The sequence below is a fragment of the Fundulus heteroclitus genome, unplaced genomic scaffold (assembly GCF_011125445.2).
Source record: "Fundulus heteroclitus isolate FHET01 unplaced genomic scaffold, MU-UCD_Fhet_4.1 scaffold_145, whole genome shotgun sequence".
Taxonomy (NCBI): Eukaryota; Metazoa; Chordata; class Actinopteri; order Cyprinodontiformes; family Fundulidae; genus Fundulus; species Fundulus heteroclitus.
The window spans coordinates 435,155-454,084 of NW_023396557.1; the positions used below are offsets into that span (position 1 = coordinate 435,155).

The following is an 18,930-nucleotide window of genomic DNA, read 5'->3' on the forward strand; positions in this document are numbered from 1 at the left end:
TATATCCTAAGATGAATAAAATGAATAAATTGATAGTGTTATTAATAGAAAACTACAACTGTTTCTCTCAGTTGGGGCAAAGTGGTGGGGGTGGGAGTGGAGGGGTCAGAGGTGGTTAGTAGGGCTTTGCAGTTTTGTGGGGCCCAAAGAGCTCTGCCGCCTCCTAAGGGGAGAGTGACATGACGAAAATAAAAAAGTAAATACAAACATTTATTCTATGCCTGTGGCTGTCTGTGGAGACAGAGTTCCCCCACCTTTTCAAATAAGTGCAACAAATACTTATTCTGTTCACATCTACATACCTATGAGAAATAGGTTTTTCTGCGTTAACATCAAAAACAAGTAGCGGTCAGGCCCACAGGTAAAGGATGATATATGTTTATTACTGTCAACTGGCCACATCAGGGGACTGTGCATCTCAAAGAAGCAGATTAATCTCTCCTTCTAATGGGCTATAAGCACAGCTCCACTACTTCAGCTCCTATAGGCCCGTTTACACTACACTTTTTTAACCGAGCCGGGACCAGTCCGAGCTCGGTAACCGAGATAACTCTTTTGTGGAAACGGTCAACAGACTGAACAGGACCGCGCTAAACATAACCGGACCGCGCTAACTGCGGACCAGTTCCCTAGTAGGTCTCGGCCTGTTTTTTTTTTTATCCCAGTTACCTGATAACGAAGAGCGCATGACACATGTCTAATGTTCAATCATCTCTGCAGTTACTTTAACCAAACCACTACCATAGCACCGACCCCCGGTACAAGGGGAGGAACTTGACTATTTTTTTAATCTCTTAATTAATTTAAGACCCTGTAGTAAAATACAGATGTATCCACAGAAATATCTGAATCTTGGCTACATGCTCATATAATACCGTTAAAACTATAAGCAGTTGAATCAGACAGCAAACAAAATTAAAAAAATCTGTATCTAGGTGACAGCTGAGTGCTTTATAACTGATAACCCAGCTTCTCAGCTGAACCAAATGAGCTCATAGACTGCTAAATTATAAATATTGTCCCCACTGATGCTCTTCAGTCAGGGATTTACCTTTTCCCTCTCCCTTGTGTATTTCTGTGACGGTTTTCGCTTCAGAGTGTAACTGAAAGGAGTGCGAGCCTGATTTGTGTGTTCGTCTCTAGGGAACTGTAAAAGCAGTGCAGGTGCGACCAAGGGGCTCCTGCTTAAATCCATCAAGATAGTTGGTCTTATTTCTTACATTTTATTTTGTTCATGTTAGACTTAAGGTTGATATGTGTGTGACAGAATGGTTTATCTGACATCAATATACGGAACAAATTGTTCTGTATTGCTTCAAAACGGACACAACATTAACCAAATAAAGGACGATTCCGTCTTTTACAGCACGGGTGACATCCTACAGCTAACTGCATAGACATTGGGGGAAACAACTGTCCTGTTGGGAAATTTTGACTTACTTTTCCCTTCTTTATTGGGAATCTTCTGCTGTAAATTATGTCTGAAGGAACAGGGGTTGTAATCACGTCATCTATATTAGTAAAGCAAAGTTAGGTAGATTCCTCCTAAATGATTCTTTGTTTAGTTGAGCAGTCGTTTAACATGACCCAGGGCTAATTTTAAGGCCATGTAAAAGCAAAGGCTATACACAGTGAGATTGCAGAGGGACTGATGTTACTTCGCCCAGTTTTCATCAGCTATTCAGTTTATTTATTCTTGGAGAAAGCAGCAGTGAGGTGAGATGTTAAAGGTAACCAGGAAAACACGGAGTGGAGTTTTACAAGTAGCCAGCGCGGCCAAGACCCCTGTGAGGCGGCACTTTTAGTTTTGGAAAAAAATCGATAAAATATCAATCATATCAATGAGAAAGTCCAGGAGCTCTTTTGGCCCTGGCACCAATGTAACATTTCCAGTAAATCCAGGTTGACCTCTTTAAAGTAATTAAAGGTGATAGCCACGATATTTGACTTTTAAATTTATACCTCAGTTGCTCAGTCTGATTGCATACAACATTTTTTGAAGGATTAGCATGTCCTTCTAGCATACTAGTTGTTATTTTGGTGTTTTACGCTTTGGTTTTGTTAAATCTTTCAGTAAATAAAGCCTTACGTGTTTATTTTTAGTAACAGAGGAGGAACAACACTGTGCATGCACTGCAGGAGATAAAACAAGGAAGCAGCTAACGGCTATTAGCATATCCCATTGAAACAATGCAGAATAGACTAAGATCCAGTGGAGAAAAAAATGCAAAAAAAAAAAAGGTTCCAACAAAGCCAGGCTCCTTGATGACGTAAATTATCAAGGAGGTGTTTTAAAACTTTTGGTTTAGTAGCTGAAGATGAGCTGATAGGGCAAAAGTCATTTTTGTTTTTTCAGTTTTTGGTTAAGTCCTAAATAAATATAATTATTCAATAATGTGGTTTTCATATCTAAATATTTTCCAAAGTCTCAAAAAAATCATATTAGAATTTGAGGACATTTAAATTTCATCCTTTTTATAACTGATGGAAGGAGGAAGATGGGGGCTGAAAGTGTGACTCTTAGATCTTGGTCTTAAAATTAATTTGAAGCTGGGGCGCGCTGGTGGCGCAGCGCGACCCATGTATGGAGGCCTTAGTCCTCGACGTGGTCGACCCGGGTTTGACTCCGACCCACGGTCCTTTGCCACATGTCTCTCCCCCTCTTCCACACCCTTCCTGTCCGCCTACTGTAATAAAAAGCGAGCCACTAGAGCCGCGAAAAATCTCCCAAAAAAATATATATATATATATTTGAAGCTGATGAGAAGAGGATCACAGTAAGTGGTAAACATTTCTCTCAGTTTAGAGGCAACTATTTGTCAGACAGTATGAGCATAAACTCAAAATCAGATAATGTTCAAAATGTCAGAAAATTTACACAATCACACATTCCAGCAGCATACATCAGATCTATGCATCCCAGCCCAAAAGGCAGAAGTTGTGGGAAATAAACAAACAGATCTACACAGTTTGGTTGTGTTATAAAAAGGGCTTAAATGTCACAAGGACCAGTTTGGTGTCTAAACTTGTTATTCTTTTTCAAAACAGACATTCTGTCAATGTATACGTGGTTATCCTCAGTGTCAGTATTATCAACCAGAATTTCAAAATCTACAAGATCAAGATTTCCAGTTGCCTCCTACTAAAACATTTAGGATTATGTGAAAGGATGTGTAGTATCTGCCCAGTTCTGTGAAATCCTGCAGGCGCTGTTGCTCCTTAACTTTTTAACCAGCAATGCTAAATACATTTTAAATTCTTTTTTATTAAGGCTTCTCTGTGTTTAGGGTTTTCTTCTGGGGTGGCTAGATGGGGGCTCTGATAATTTTCAGGTAATGCAGATAATAACATGTTTACGATGATGAACAACAACTTTACTTGTATCAAAGCCCTGAATGCATTTAGACCACCTGCATGAGACACACAGAACTCAGCCAGATACAGGAGACTTACATGAATGCTCATGTGAAGACTGCCAGTTTTATGCCATGATGCCCCGTGATCCCACAATTCCAGTTCCAAGCTCTGAGAGCAGACATAGCCTGTGATCTCAGCCAATTGTATGGTATGACGTAAAAGACAAACTGATCTGTAATAAGTCTTTCATGGTTGTGTGTTAATTATGGATCTATAATACAATGGTGGTCTAAAATTTTTAGGGGTCACGTATGATGATTAATGCTGGCTGTGATTATAAGACAGTCACCAATGATTAATTTCTTATACGGGTCAAAACATTTTTACATTTTGGGATTAATCATAAATATTACGAAGAATAATTTATATATTGAGCCATTCTTGTGGGCTGGCAAGAAGGTTGCTGCACTGATATATTGTGAGAGTAATATAATTATCTTGTAATCCGTATTTCAGGTGAAGGAAATGGTGATACCAGATGGAGTGGTGGGATCACATTAGGAATTATCATTGGAGTTGTTATTGGAGTTCTTATTGGAGTTCCCTTTGGAATAGTTTTTATTCGATGGCGGAGGTCTAATGAAGTTGCTAATAAAAAGATTCCAGGTAAGCCTACATTTTTTAGTCTGCCTATTTATGCATTGTTCAATTTCAAAAGATCAATAGTTCTAAAGAAAAAAAATCACCATTTATTTTCTACACTTCAGTGATGTGACATCATAAACAAATATGCTTCTTTAAATTAAAGCTTGGCTTTCAGCTCAGTCCTTTTTCTAAAAAATAAGGGCTTCTTTATCCTGTAATGTTACTCTTCTTGTTGCTGTTCAAATTTCTAAAAGTTAATCTGATTCAAATCCTGTTTTTCTCTCATTTTCAATTCCTTAGCTTCTTCAATTCAATTTGGAATTTAATAAAATTTTATTTATATAGCGCCAATTCATGAAACATGTCATCTCAAGGCACTTTTCAAAATAAAATTAAATCAAATTATACAGACTGGGTCAGATTATACAGATTGGTAAAAAAAAAATCCTATCTAAGGGAACCCAGTTGATTGTATCAAAGTCTTGACAAGCAGCATTCACTGCTCCTGAAGAAACGTAGAGCCGCAGGGACAGTCGTCTGCATTGTTCATGGCTTTGCAGCAATCCCTCATACTGAACAAGCATGAAGCGACAGTGGAAAGAAAAACTCCCCTTTAACGGGAAGGAAAAACCTCCAGCAGAACCAGGCTCAGTATGAACGGTCATCTGCCTCGACCCACTGGGGGTTAGAGAAGACAGAGCAGAGACACAACAAGAGAAACAAACAAGCACAGAAGCACACATTGATCCAGGAATCTTTTCTACATTTTATTGTAATGGCGGGTGATCTGTCTTCCCTGGATGATGTCAAAGCTAACAGAATGCCAGACCAGGTGTACCTACTATGAAGAAAAAAAGAGAGAGAAAAAACAGTTAAAAGCTGAAATGACGGCAAGCAATGCAAATTGGAGAACAGCAGGAGGACTCAGCAGAGTGAGAGAAATAGGAAAATAGACCCTGATGTCCTCCAGTAGCCTAAGTCTATAGCATCATAACTATAGAGATAGCTCAGGGTAACATAAACCACTCTAACATAAACTTTGTCAAAAAGGAAAGTTTTAAGCCTAGTCCTAAAAGTAGACACGGCGTCTGCCTCACGGACCAAAACTGGGAGTTGGTTCCACAGGAGAGGAGCCTGATAACTAGAGGATCTCCCTCCCATTCTACTTTTAGAGACTCTATGAACCACCAGCAGACCTGCAGCCAGAGAGCAAAGTGCTCTGTTTGGAACATATGGGGTAATCAGAGCTCTGATATATGATGGAGCTTGACTATTAAGGCTTTATACGTGAGGAGGAGAACTATAAATTCTATTCTTGATTTAACAGGAAGCCAATGAAGGGAAGCTAAGATGATTTTCATCAGAACTCTTGCTGCAGCATTTTGGATCAGCTAAAGTGCACTTTGTGAACTTTCTGATAGTAAGGAATTGCAATAGTCCAACCTTGAAGTAACAAATGCATGGGCAAGTTTTTCAGCATTACCCTGGACAGAATATTTCCAATGTTGGCAATATTCCAGAGGTGAAAAAAGGAAACTCTGTAAACCTGTTTAATATGGGATTTAAATGACATGTCTTGGTCAAAAATAACACCAAGATTTTTTGCTTTATTACCAGAGGCCAAGTTAATGCCATTCAGATGAAGTGATTGATTAAGAAGTTTATTTTTTGAGGACTCTTGTCCAAAGATTACAACTTCTGTCTTGTCAGAATTTAAATGCAGGAAATTTAAAGTCATCCAGCTTTCACTGTCATTAAGACATGCCTGTAGTCGAAGTAATTAATGGGATTCATCAGGATTTATGGATATATATAGCTGAGTGTCATCAGCATAACAGTGGAAATTAATCCCATGCTGTTTGATAATTTTGCCAACCGGAAGCATATATATAGTAAAGATAATTGGTCCAAGGACTAAACCCTGTGGTACTCCACAGGTGACCCTAGAGTTTGAAGAAGATTTATTATTAACATGAACAAACTGGAATCTGTCAGACAGATAAGATTTAAACCAGCCTAATGCTTTCCCCTTAATCCCTACAGTATGTTCAAGTCTTTGTAGGAGAATATTGTGATCAACTGTAACAAATGCAGCACTGAGATCTAACAGGACAAGTACATACACAAGTACATTATCTGAAGCCATGAGAACATCATTAGTGACCTTCACCAGAGCTGTTTCAGTGCTATGATGAGCTTGGAAGCGTGACTGAAACTCTTCAAATAGGTCATTATGTTGTAAATGTTTACATACTATATTAGCAACTACTTTCTCAAGAATTTTAGATCGGAAAAGAAGATTAGATATAGGTCTGTAATGTATTAAGTCATCTTGATCGAGAGAAGGTTTCTTGAGTAAAGGTTTAATAACAGCTACTTTAAAAGCCTGTGATACATATCCATTTACTAAGGATAGATTAATCATGTCTAAAATAGGGCCATTCATCAAAGGGAATACCTCCTTAAATAACTTGGTTGGAATTGGGTCTAACATACAAGTATGTAGAAGGTTTAGATGAAGCTAAAATTTTAGATAGCTCAGAAAGCTCTACTGCTTCTAAACAGCTCAAATACCACACAGGTTCTAAAGATTCCTCCAACGCTGCCTCACTTACTGAGGACGAGATAATCATGTTTGGGAGGATGCCAATTACTTTAATTTTAATGGAATCAATTTTATTTATGAAGAATCCCATAAAGTCATTACTACTAAGAGCAAAGGGAATGAAACCTGTCGTGCTTGAATGAGCAGCGCGGGTCCAACGGAGCTATGACTCTGGGTAAGTTTGGCAACTGTGCTGAAGAGAAATCTAGGATTACTTTTATTTTCCTCAATTAATGATAAAAAAATATGCTGCTCTAACTCTACAAAGGGTCTTTTTATACAACAGTAGACTGTTTTTCCAGATTAGATAGAATTCCTCTAGATATGTAGAGCGCCATTTTCTATCCAATTTCCTAATGTTGTACTTTAAAGAACGCAGCTCTAAATTAAACCAGGGAGACAGCTTCCTATGAATAATCACCTTCTTTTTCAAGGGAACTACACTGTCTAATGCAAAACGCAAAGAGGAAGTCATACCGTCTATTTGTTAATGGGAAGAAACAGCATTGCTGCCATCTGCAGGGCATTTCTGCAATACTGAGGATATTAAAAGGGGGACAGACTCTTTAAAGTTTGATACAGCATTACAGCATAAAGATCTACTATAGTGAAACCCTCTTTTGTGGGTGGATAACTTAGTTAAATTAAACTCAAAGGTTATTAAAAAATGGTCTGATAGGACAGGGTTGTGAGGAAATACTGTTAATTATTCACAATCAATCCCATATGTCAGCACAAGGTCTAAAGCAGGGGTGTCAAACATACGGCCCGCGGGCCGGATCCGGCCCGCCGAACAATTTAGTCCGGCCCTGTGTCTATATGCATTATCATTATTATTTAAAAAAAATAATAATAATTTATTTATTTATTTATTTATTTATTTTCCAGTGTCCTGTCTGGCAATGTGGCAATAATAATTGTTGTCTTAATGCCAAAAAGAGCTCATCAGATTTGACTTTCACAAGTGGAGCAGTATTGCTTTTGCCATAGTGCTCCGCTTGATTTATGAATGTGAATAGTTTTATTATGATTCATGTGGCGAATATCACAAATGATATGGACACTACTATGGGAAAGTAGGAGAGGAAAGGAAGAACAAGAAGAAAAAAAACAAAAGGTGAAAGAAAGAGGAGATAAAAGGAAGAGAATGATACAATTATTGAAAAAAACATGTACTTCGTTTAATTGATAATATGCAGTTCCTATATTGTCCACGAGGGGCGCTGTGTTTTAATTAGCAGATTAAGCTTCAGGTGTGGAAAAATTGAAATCATTTCTTAATTTTTATCTGTTTGATGTATTTTGTCATAAAGGACAGTGTTTTTAAGTTCCAAAAAAGTGAATAAATGTTTTTCAACATTGTATAATCACTGTGATCAGTTCTTATGCATAATGCACAAGTAAATGTTTAACTGAGTAAAAGTATTGTTGAAATTGCATACTTTTCTTAAAAACGCTGAGGTTATTCATAATATATTGTGTAAAAGTGAAATTAATTTAATATAAAAATCAACAAGTCCACATTTATTAGTTCTATTTAATCTTGCAATGAGTTTACTCGTGTGGCCCTCTTGAGATCAGATAAAGCTGTATGCGGCCCCTTAACACTAGAACTCCCAAGGCAGTCATTTTGACTGCTTTCAGATTTTGAAGTGTAATAACTTTTTTTACATGAGTCTTACATTATTCATGCTAGCTGACTTTTCCTGTATCTGTATGTCCTTTATTTCCATATTGTTTTTTAAATAAAATAAAAAACCAAATAAAAAATATCGTTACTTTTACCTTTGTCTCCCACAACCGTCATTTTGACGGCTCCGTTAGTTACATTCTATTTTATTCCCGCGGTTGAAAAACAACGGGATGTTGCCTAGCAACCAGCATTTTAGCTAGCGCACCAAAGACCCGCTGGTGTGCGGCGAACCCTCCTCAGATGGGGAGCCGCCTTTATTTAGGCAAAGAAAACGGTGTTAGGTGCGTCAACACTGTACAAAAAAACCGCTCACATGATGCCTGTCACAAGTGCAAAAAGGTGGTGTGCGGGAAATGCACGGGGGATATCGTTGTGACATGCAAAAAATGTGTTTGATCTGTTTTCTAATTTCGTTTTGTGTAGTTCCACTTGTAGTTTTATTAAATATTTAGATTTTTAATGTGTTCATTACAGTTTAGAACCATTTATTGTTTTCAATTGTAAATAGTGATGTAATTTCTTGTAACTTTTTTTGGTACCATAGTGTGTAATTTTATTTTGTTTTATTTATAGTCTAATCTATTATTGCCACATTGCATTTTCCGAATTTATGTAAATAATTCAACATTTTAATTATAAACTTTTCTTGCAAACATTTTTTATTTACAGTGTTATTTTCAGCACCATTTACAATCGTATATTATAAATAATTTAAGGAACAATTGTTGGACGTGGTAAAAATATGTTTTGGACCTCATTTTTACGTCTACATATCCACAATGGGCTTATAAAGCCCACTAGAACCATTACAGTTGATGACGTCATCACCAATCCCGCATTCCATTGGTCAGAATGTCACCCGTCAAATTGACTGCCAGTGGGAGTTCTAGTAGTATCAGAATTCTGGGAGTCCTAGTGTTAACCAAAATGAGTTTGACACCCCTGGTCTAAAGTATGTAAGCAAGTGTGCATTGGTTTATGCACGTTTTGAGCAAAACCAATTGAATCTAGAGTAGTTTTAAAGGCTACACTAAGGTTATCACATTCAGTCTTAACATGAACGTTAAAATCCCCCACTATAATAACTTTGTCAGTGTTTAACACCAAATCAAATAAGAAGTCTGACAACTGATCTAAAAACTGAGACTAAGGGCCTGGTGGACGGTACAAAACAAAAAAATAGAAGAGGTTTTATTGCTTTGCAGTTTGGATGAGGGACACTGAGGATTAATTGTTCAAAAGACTTGTAGTTAATTAATTAATTTAATGAATTGGCCTGGGACTAATTAATAAATCAGACTAAAATATGGTTGCTACTCCTCTTTTGCTTCTCGTAGATCTGGGAATGTGGAAATTTGAATAATTGGAGGGAGTTGACTCATTTATACTAACGTAGTCTTCTTGTAGCCAGGTTTCTGTGAGACAAAACAAATCAATCTGATTATCAGAAATCAATTCATTAACTAACAAAGTCTTTGGATGGAGAGACCTTATATTTAATAGACCACATTCAATTGTTTTTTTTTGTTTTTTTGGTTCAAGTTGAGTCATATTGATTTTTATTAGATGTTTATGATTTGCTCCTTTTAGATCCGTTTTTGATCTCTTCAGTTTTGGCCGTTGGAAAGACACTGTCTCAGTAGGGTAATGGGTGGGTTAACAGTACAGAAGCTGCACAGAGGTGTGTTAAACTACAGCTCTGCTTCCCGGTCTGGACCTTGGGTTGTGAGCATTTGGTTATTAACCGATAATTATGAACTTATCTATAATGGAAAAGTGTTATTTAACCCGTTGTTAACTGGTTAGACTTGTTCAACAAACATTGTTAACTTTAATTATAATTGCAATTGGAGTCTTAATCCTTACTCCTTCACCACAAGTCAATGAAAATGTCTCAGTTCATTCAGTTATTAACTCAAAGGGGGATGATTCGATAGCTCTTAAAAACCATTTGATTTCTGACTCAAAATAATCACAAACACCTACGATTTCACAAGCTGTTAATTGTTAAACTGATGATTCCCTGTTACAGCAATTATTCTGCTTATGCAAAAACAAATAAATGAAAACAAAGTCAATCTAAATGGATTAATTGAGAGATAGCAATGCTTAAATCAATTCACAGTTGGTTAGGAATCTTATTGATATCAACATTAACCATCACAATCAACATGTAAGCACTTTGAGGTAATAGTATTGAAACGACAATAGCCCTGAGGCAGCAAAACTGATGTACCAAAACAGACCTGAAGTCAAGAAGGGAAATGCTTCTGGCAAAACTAGTCGCTAGCAATCCTGCTAGAAATTAGCTTCTAATCTGTTCTAGTGCCGGTAGCACTCGGCGAACGGCAGCTGAGTTAGGGTTACTTTACAACAGCCTGTGGCTAACCGCTTCAGGCTGCTCGGGCCCCTACCCAAGATGGTGACTATGACGACATATGACCTCCGACCTTGCGTGTGCGGCGTGTAAGGAGGTGGTCCTGATGACATATGACTTCTGGCCACGTGTCTTGCGTAAAATAACGTCTCCCAGATTCCAACTAAATCACTAGCCTAGCGTGTTTGAATGTAGGGCGGTACCAGTTGGGAGAAAGGCTTCGACAAAGTGCGGGAAATTCGAATGGAGGGAGACAAAAAGAGAGAGAGAAAAGGGGAGAAATATGGAAATGAGATCTAATTTCATGGCCAGTTTATCTTCAACAAAACCAAACACAGCAAAAATCACTTATAATGCATGCACACATTGGAAATATTCAGCACAGTTAAACAAACTCCCTTTGGAGTACCTAAGCATTAAAAAAACTATTTCCTAATAGGTTCTGCCCAGGCACAAAATATCACCTTATGGTTGGAAAAAGGAAAAAAAAAATCTTTTACTTGGTGTTGCTCCGGTGAGGAGATTGGTGGCACGACTCAGCGTCCGTTGCTTTCAGGTGGAGTCTCGGGGAGGCTTGGCACAGTTTACTGTGAGGAGCAGAAAACACCAAGATAACGGCTTTAAGTGGGATCAAAAATTAATTAACGGTATTTTAAAGTCAAGACCTCCCTGATTGGGTGCAGGGGAAAAGTTATTCGGCGAAGCTCGGACCAGCCGGGAATCAAATCATGTGCCAACGTGAGAAACAGCTGCAGGTCTTCTCAACAAGGCAACTTGCCAGAAAAGAAGGCTGACATGATAGCGCGACACGCTTTTATTGTCATCTCAATGGTGACAAGATGACGTTTCCACCAGGGCGGTCACCCCAACTGTGTTGCATGCTGGGAGTTGCAGTTTGTCCCGTCATGATGGTATAACAAAAGAACTTGACTTTAAGTGAAATGTACTTTAATTTCTGCAGTTAGACGAGATGACACAACCAACAGCCACTCAACTCCACTACAAAACGGGGCACAAGGAGATCACTATGCACAAAATAACTCATCAGGTAAGGGTAACATCTCAAGCTGCCTATTTATGCATAGTTAGCTTTTAAATGTCAATAGGTCTAAAGAAAAAAAATCTGCATTTGTTTTCTACACCTCAGTGATGGGACATCATTAGAAATCTGCTTATTATAAACAAAGTTTGGCTTTCAACTCAGCTCCTTCTTCTAATTAATAAGGGCTTTTTATTATGTATTGTTACACTTATTGTTGCTGTTTAAATTAATACATTTGAATCTGATTTGTGATTCAAACCCTGTGTTCTCTCATTTCAGCCTCAACGGTTTAATAATGTATCAATTAATGTAATGTATCAATTAATGTAATGCATCAATGTAATGTTTCAATATAAACTGCCACACTTGCAGGAAAAGAAGAAGAAAAACTGTTATTTCATAAGTTCTTTTTAGTTTTATGTGATTTTAATTTTGTAAATGCATTTATTCATTTACAAATTATTGACCTGTTTCTCTACTTCCACCATTTTCCACAATTCTGCAAAAGTTATTTGTCAGGAGATTGGAAACATTAATTAATAAACATAAACTACTCTCTTAAAGTCAATATGGATTCAGAGCACAAAGATCTACAGCAATGGCAATCCTTGAATCAATAGAAGAAGTCACCAGCTCAATAGATTAAAAAAAATTGCAGTTAGTGTATTTATTGATATCAAAGAAGCATTTGACACAATAAGTCATGAGATAAGACAAGAATTCCTTTGTTGTCCCGCAATGGGGAAATTTGGGTGTGATAGTGGCAAACACACGGACAGTTAAACACAACTTAGTGATGGGAAAAAGAATAAAAGAATGAAAGAAAAGAAGTATAAGAGAAAAAACTAAACCTGTCTAATCTACAGTTAGCTCTAAAAAACCCATCAAGAATAGACTATAAGGGTAAATATCAGACTAAATATTGATCGAAAGAAAGACAAAATTCTTCTAATTTAATTAAATAGCTTATTTTAATAGCCTATTTACCTAACACGCAATAATAGAATATACAATATTTCTATACATACAATTTTCATAAAATATGGATCTTATACAATATAGAATATGTATCATGGTCCAACAGCATACTAGCAAAGGCGTGTGCAAGTTACCTTAGTATCTGGGAACACTGTAAACAACTAATGGTTGGATCAGCACTGTGCAACAATTTGTACAATTTACACAGATATTATGTTTGTTGGGAGCAGCTTAAATTATAATGTCTGGCTGCAGCTTGGAGGAACGATTTATGGAGGCGTTCCTTAGAGCATTTGGGATGCAGCAGTCTGTCACTTGCCAGTCTGACAGTCTGTCTATCTAAGCCACAGGCAACAATTATGTGGCCTGAGTGGAGTGGTGGCAGAGTATTGTGTTTGTGTCCTGGAGGTTCTGGGTTCAACTCCCACAGACTGGCTCTCTGAGCAAGACCCTTAACCCCAGGTTCCACACAAGGCATCTCACTGCCACTATGTGGAAAATATTTTTTGTACAAGCATGTTTTTACTAGTGTCATTTATTGCAAAATTGCATATGCCCAAATAGGCTTTTACACTTTCAGAAAGAAAAAGATAAAATATGCAATTAATTTGCGATCAGTCTCAAGTTAACTGACGGTATGATTAATCGTGATTAAAAATGTGAATCGTTTGACAGCACTAATAGAAATAAAAAGAAACAACTACCAGATAATATTCAAAAACTGTTCATTGAAAGGGTACAGAGCTATGGTTACAGGGAAAGTCTCAACTTCAGAACCTTGAGAGTTCGGACCATGAAGAAAACGTACATTTCAGTCAGTAGTGTGAAGGTTTGGATTAAACTCCAAAAAGAGCTGAAGCAAAGTCCAAGCATGAGTTTGTTTAAAAAAAGGCTCAAACTGGTTATTTTGAATAAGTACGGTGATGGAGAGGGGACGCTACAAGGGTCGCAGGTAGACTTCAGTTGGGGGATGGAGGGGTCTGGGTAACCAGTGGGGTACGCTGCCATTAGTGTGGGGAACCTAAATGGTTGTGTGGGGGGTGTTAGCATTTGCTCCCTGATTAGTTTGGAAGAGTCTCTGCGGTTCTGTTCTCTAGCTGGCACTCTGGGTTCCCCCTCACAAGGCCCCCCACCAATCCCAACGGATTGGTGAGGGGGGGTGATTTTCTCTCAAGGGATGGTTCTGGGATTGATGTTATATTGGCTTGTATGCATGTATGGGTATATATGTGTGTTTATATATATACATGTATACATATAAGTTTTGTTATTTTAGCTGTTAATTAAAACATATTCAGGATACAATTATATAATCAATATGGGCTTAAAGTGTAGACTCTCAGCTGTAATTTGAGAGTATTCACATCCAAATTGGGTTTAGGAATTACAGCTCTTTAATACATATCCGCCTCTTTTTAAAGGGACCAAACGTAATTGGACAATTGACTCAGAAGACTCCAAAATAAATAACAAGGTTGCATGGGCTCTTCCCTCATTAACCTGTCATCAATTAAGCAGTTACAAGGTCTGGAGTTGATTCCAGGTGTGGCGTTTGCATTTGGAAGCTGTTACTGTGAACACACAACATGCGGTCAAAGGAGCTTTCAATGGAGGTGAAACATACCATCCTGAGGCTGAAAAAAAAAGTGAAATCCATCAGAGAGATAGCAGAAATGTTAGGAGTGGCCAAATCCACAGTTTGGTACATTCTGAGAAAAAAATCAGGCACCATGGATTAAGTGGGTCAGAAAATGGATGGATGGATTTATAGAGAACCTCAAATTATGTGTGTCAGCAATACAAAGAACTTGATTTGAAGTAAAATGTACTCCACTTTTTGCAGGTTTGTGAAATGACCCCAACGGAAACAGATGACGAGACAACCAGACAACTAAAAGAGGTACCCAAACAGAAGATGACAAGACCAATGACGGCATAAATGCTCTAAACCGAGCAAGAGATAAGGATTCACTTATATGGTGATGTTTTTCAATAAGAAGAATTGATATTCATTCAGTGTTTAATTAATATAAAGATAAATTATCTCCAAGATTATTTTAGGACATTTAAAAAGTCTGCCAGTGATGTGATGTCAAAGAGGAATTACTTTGACCCAAATTTATTTTGCTCTTTGTATTAAAACTTGGACTGCATGGACTGGCGACCTGTCCAGGGTGACAGCTGGAGATAGGCACCAGCACTCCTCTTGACCCCACAAAGGATAAGCGTGTTAGAAAATGAATGGATGGATGTTTTTAAAACTCAGATTCAGTGGCATCTGTTTTGACCAAATCTATAAAACTCCACTATAGTTATGGGTTAGTTTAGTGAATGACAGGGAGGACAGCTTTATGGTTGTTTGTTGTGGCTGGTGTTCATTTCGACAACTGCTAATCATCACATAACTACAATTAACTGTATATTTAAAAACTCTGATTTTTTTTCTCTCTCTCTCTCTCTCTCTCTCTCTCTCTCTCTCTCTCTCTCTCTCTTTGTGTATATGAATATTTATATATACAGTAGATATAAAATAATGAAAAAAGCTCCCATTATTGTATTCATGTATCTGAATCAATTTTGTGCACTGTTCTTTGGCTTCTCAGCTACATTATTTTAGTTTGTTTTTGTGTTTTACTGATTTTGTAATGGGCTGGTATTACTTTACCAATTTCCCTTTTTGTAAATAATAAAGATAAATTGCAGGAATGTGAACACTTTGCGGTGGCAATGAGTGTTTTTTAAACCAAACTGCAAGGAAGTCACATTATCAAGAAGATGTTCATGTTAATTAGAAAATAATTTATTGCATTATTGATATAAAGGTCACTCAGCTGAAGTTTTTTTTTTATCTTTATCTTTTCAGTTACATTTGTGCTTGTCAATATTGTTATTTTTATTTTTTATTTATTTTTGTTATTTTATTTTTTTTCGGGGGGGGGGGGGGGGGGGGGGTAAGATCTGATAATGCTCTAACCACCAGTGCTACCTAAACTCCCCCCAATTGCAGTGAGATATATTTTTTAAATTTATTACCAATTCAAGAAAAACTGCTTTAAAATGCTGAAACGACTTCTACACATTTGAATTACATCTAAACTTGTCCAGATGTGTTAAAGTGAATTTACTGGATAGCAAGAGAATGTGATGTAAACTGATATTTTTGTTTTTAATAAAAGAAGCAGTAATAATGTTTTGTTTGTTTTAATAGGAATGGATTGTCAAATTTTGTCATGAAGTTTAGCAAGTGAAAATATTAACTTAATGTGCAAAAATGAAAAGGTTTAAGTTGAATTATCAATTTTTGAGGTGGCTCGGGCATCTGGTTAGGATGCCTCCTGGACACCTGGTGAGGTGTTCCAGGCACGTCCCACCGGGAGGAGACCCAGAGGAAGACCCAGGACACGCTGAAGGGACTATGTTACTCGGCTGGCCTGGGAACACCTTGGGATTCCTCCTGAGGAGCTGGCCCAAGTGGCTGGGGAGAGGGACGTCTGAGCCTCCCTACTGAAGCTGCTACCCCCGCGACCCGACCACAGATAAGCAGAAGAAGACGGACGGATGGATGGATATCAACTTTTAAAACGTTTTGTTTTGTTTGCAAATGAAAATTGATTTTTAAAGTGGCTTGCAAAAGTATTCATACCCCTTGAACCTATCCACGTATTGTCACATCATAACCACAAACCAAAATTTATTTTATTGGAATTTTATGTGAAAGACCAACACAAAGTGGTATACAATTGTGAAATAGAAAGAAAATTACACATTATTTGTTTTGGTTTGCTTTTACAAATAAACTGAAAAGGGCATTGTGCAGAAGTATTCAGCCACCCTGAGTCAATACTTTGTGGAACCACCTTTTGCTGCAATTCCAGCTGCAAGTCTTTTCAGGTATGTCTCTATTAGCTTTGCATGTCTACAGACTAGAATTTGTTTGTGAATAGCAATTTTTAGATCTTGCCATAGATTCTTGATTGAGTTTAGGTCTGGACTTTGTTTGCGCCATTCTATCATATATTTTTTGTTTTAAACCTTTCATTGTAGCCCTGGCTTTATGTTTAGGGTCACTGTCCTGCTGGAAGGTGAACCTCCACCCCAGTCTCAAGTCTTTTGCAGACTACAGTAGGATTTCTTCCAAGACTACTCTGTATTTGGCTCCCTCCATTGTCCCATCAACTCTGATAATCTTCCCTGTCCTTTTAAAGAGAAGCACCCCCATGATGCTGCCACCACCATATCTGACAGTGAGGATGGTGTACAGTATATGCCACAGTTTCATTCTGAATTTTAGACTACATTCATGATGTAACTATAATCTAATGTATTTTCAGTTGCCAGTTAAGGAGTTATATAGACTTCTTCTTATTAAAAAGGATAGAAAAAACAGCAAAGAACTTGTATACTTGGACCGCCAGATCCAAAAGGCAGATCTGGAAATCGACATTCTCACACTAAAGCTAGAGGTGAGTGTATGGTCACAGGTGAATTCTAGGAAGTATTGAAACTATTTTAAAATCTTTTTTTTTTCTTTTTTCTTTTTTTTAGCAAATGAAGAAAACCATATAAATTGCTGTGATAGGATAGGGATATGACATAAAATCCACTCTGGGCCTCAAAATCCTTTCCCGACGTAAATGTAACTCCCTACGAAGTAATACAGCCTCTTCGTCAACAGGACCATCCATAAAATGACATGCCATTTCATTCCCTTTGATGCGCTCTGCGTGACTGAAATGTGCGCAATGAATATGTCCCCAAAGAATCAATGAGGTGTTTAAACACCACTTCCTCTTTAAAAAAGGGGAGGAGACCAAAATAAACTCTGGGTTTTCTGAAGAAAACCTGCTCCCGACCAGGTTAGGTTCACAGAGTAAATTGCCATGGTAACTGACTCTGAGTATAAGTTACCTCTCTTTCAGAAACAGGCTTAACTTACTCTGCTTTCTCAGGTTTAACTTACCTCCCTTTCTGAAACAGAAAACCCAGAGTTTCCCTCATTTCAGGGTTAACATACTCAGAGTTTTCACTTAACCTCCTTTCTGAAACAGGCCCCCGGTGAGCTGATTTGGAACTTAATTAGTGAAAACAGGTGGGAATGGTCTGGGCAAATGACTGAAATGACAGGGGAGTGAACAGGGAGGTGGTAGGAGCTGGCTGACTACTGATTGATGAACTAAGTAAATAGTGCAAAGTGCAAGACAGAACCAAAACAAAAACCAAACTGTGACAAACTAAAACTAAGATAGAAACGTAACCGTTCAAGCCACACTGTTTAAAAAATGTGTAATGTGCTAATAATGCTAAATGAATGTCAGCTGAGATTTATACCAGTCGTCCAAATTGTCTATGCTGTAATAAAACACATTGCTTGTGTTTGTTTTGTTTGCCCCCTAAGGATTTTTACTACTTCAAATTTCTCTTCATAAAATTGCAGCTGTAGTGCATTTCAATAAACTTTAAAATAGGATGTTGTCTGAAAATGAAGCCTTCGCAATGAATACGAGCCAATAATTTGTCCCACAGAGACTCTTAGCTTACTGTAAATTGGGTGCAATCATACCAAGCTTGGATTAGAAATGGTTTTTCACCAAATATGAGGATCGGACAGCCTTTGTTGCTTCACAAAAAAAAAATAAAAAATTAGAATGTAATACATTTCCAGTTTCTGGACTCTAAGATGTCAAAACCACTTTTCTGCATGTGGTAAGCAACAAAAGCATTGTAATTCTCTTTGAAAATAAATGGAAAAAAATCTACGTCACCAACAATTTCCTCTTGAACACAAACTGGAAGAGGATTTTTCTCCCTGAATTTCAGTATGAATGTAAAAAGATTTTGTTTGAAATTACTTAAGATCGCACATAAGATGGAAATTTTTCAAAACCTTTCTGTGCAAGGTTCATCCAAGTCATCAGTGTCAACTTTACTTTCATCCGTTATTGTCAGGGCATAAACCTTTGTCTCTGTTTTAGTAAATGTGGAATGGCATTCGCCTAATCCACATGTAATATAAAAGTTGACTTCTTGAGAAGGAATGCGTCCTATGTGCTGAATCAGCTTCATCAAGGTGAAAGCCCTCCTTGAGCCTTTGGGGCCCTGGTAGGGACGAGGAATAGTGTCAATATAGGAGATACATTTTTTTTGGTGACGGTTGGTGCTAAAGGCCGGTCTTGATTGCACAACAGAGCCCTCCTGGTAAAGGCCATTTTTCAGTCTTGACCAGTGTTTTGCAA

The 18,930-nt window shown here is 37.6% G+C and overlaps 1 protein-coding gene across 4 annotated transcripts in view; it reads left to right on the forward strand.

Moving 5' to 3' along the window:
- The window catches only part of LOC105922873 (butyrophilin-like protein 2), a 39,977-nt gene extending 24,568 nt beyond the window's left edge, over window positions 1-15,409 (forward strand). For 2 of the 4 annotated variants that reach the window (XR_004928429.1, XR_004928430.1), the window contains 4 exons: window positions 3,874-4,023; window positions 11,639-11,725; window positions 14,541-14,676; window positions 15,218-15,409. Coding sequence is in view for 1 of the 4 variants with exons in the window: in XM_036129194.1 (XP_035985087.1) it covers window positions 3,874-4,023; window positions 11,639-11,725; window positions 14,541-14,548 (245 nt within the window). In the remaining 3 variants the exon portion in view is untranslated. The remainder of the gene's footprint in view (window positions 1-3,873; window positions 4,024-11,638; window positions 11,726-14,540; window positions 14,677-15,217) is intronic. The other 2 variants (XM_036129194.1, XR_004928431.1) reach the window with 2 other exon arrangements.
- Window positions 15,410-18,930: the final 3,521 nt, after the last annotated feature.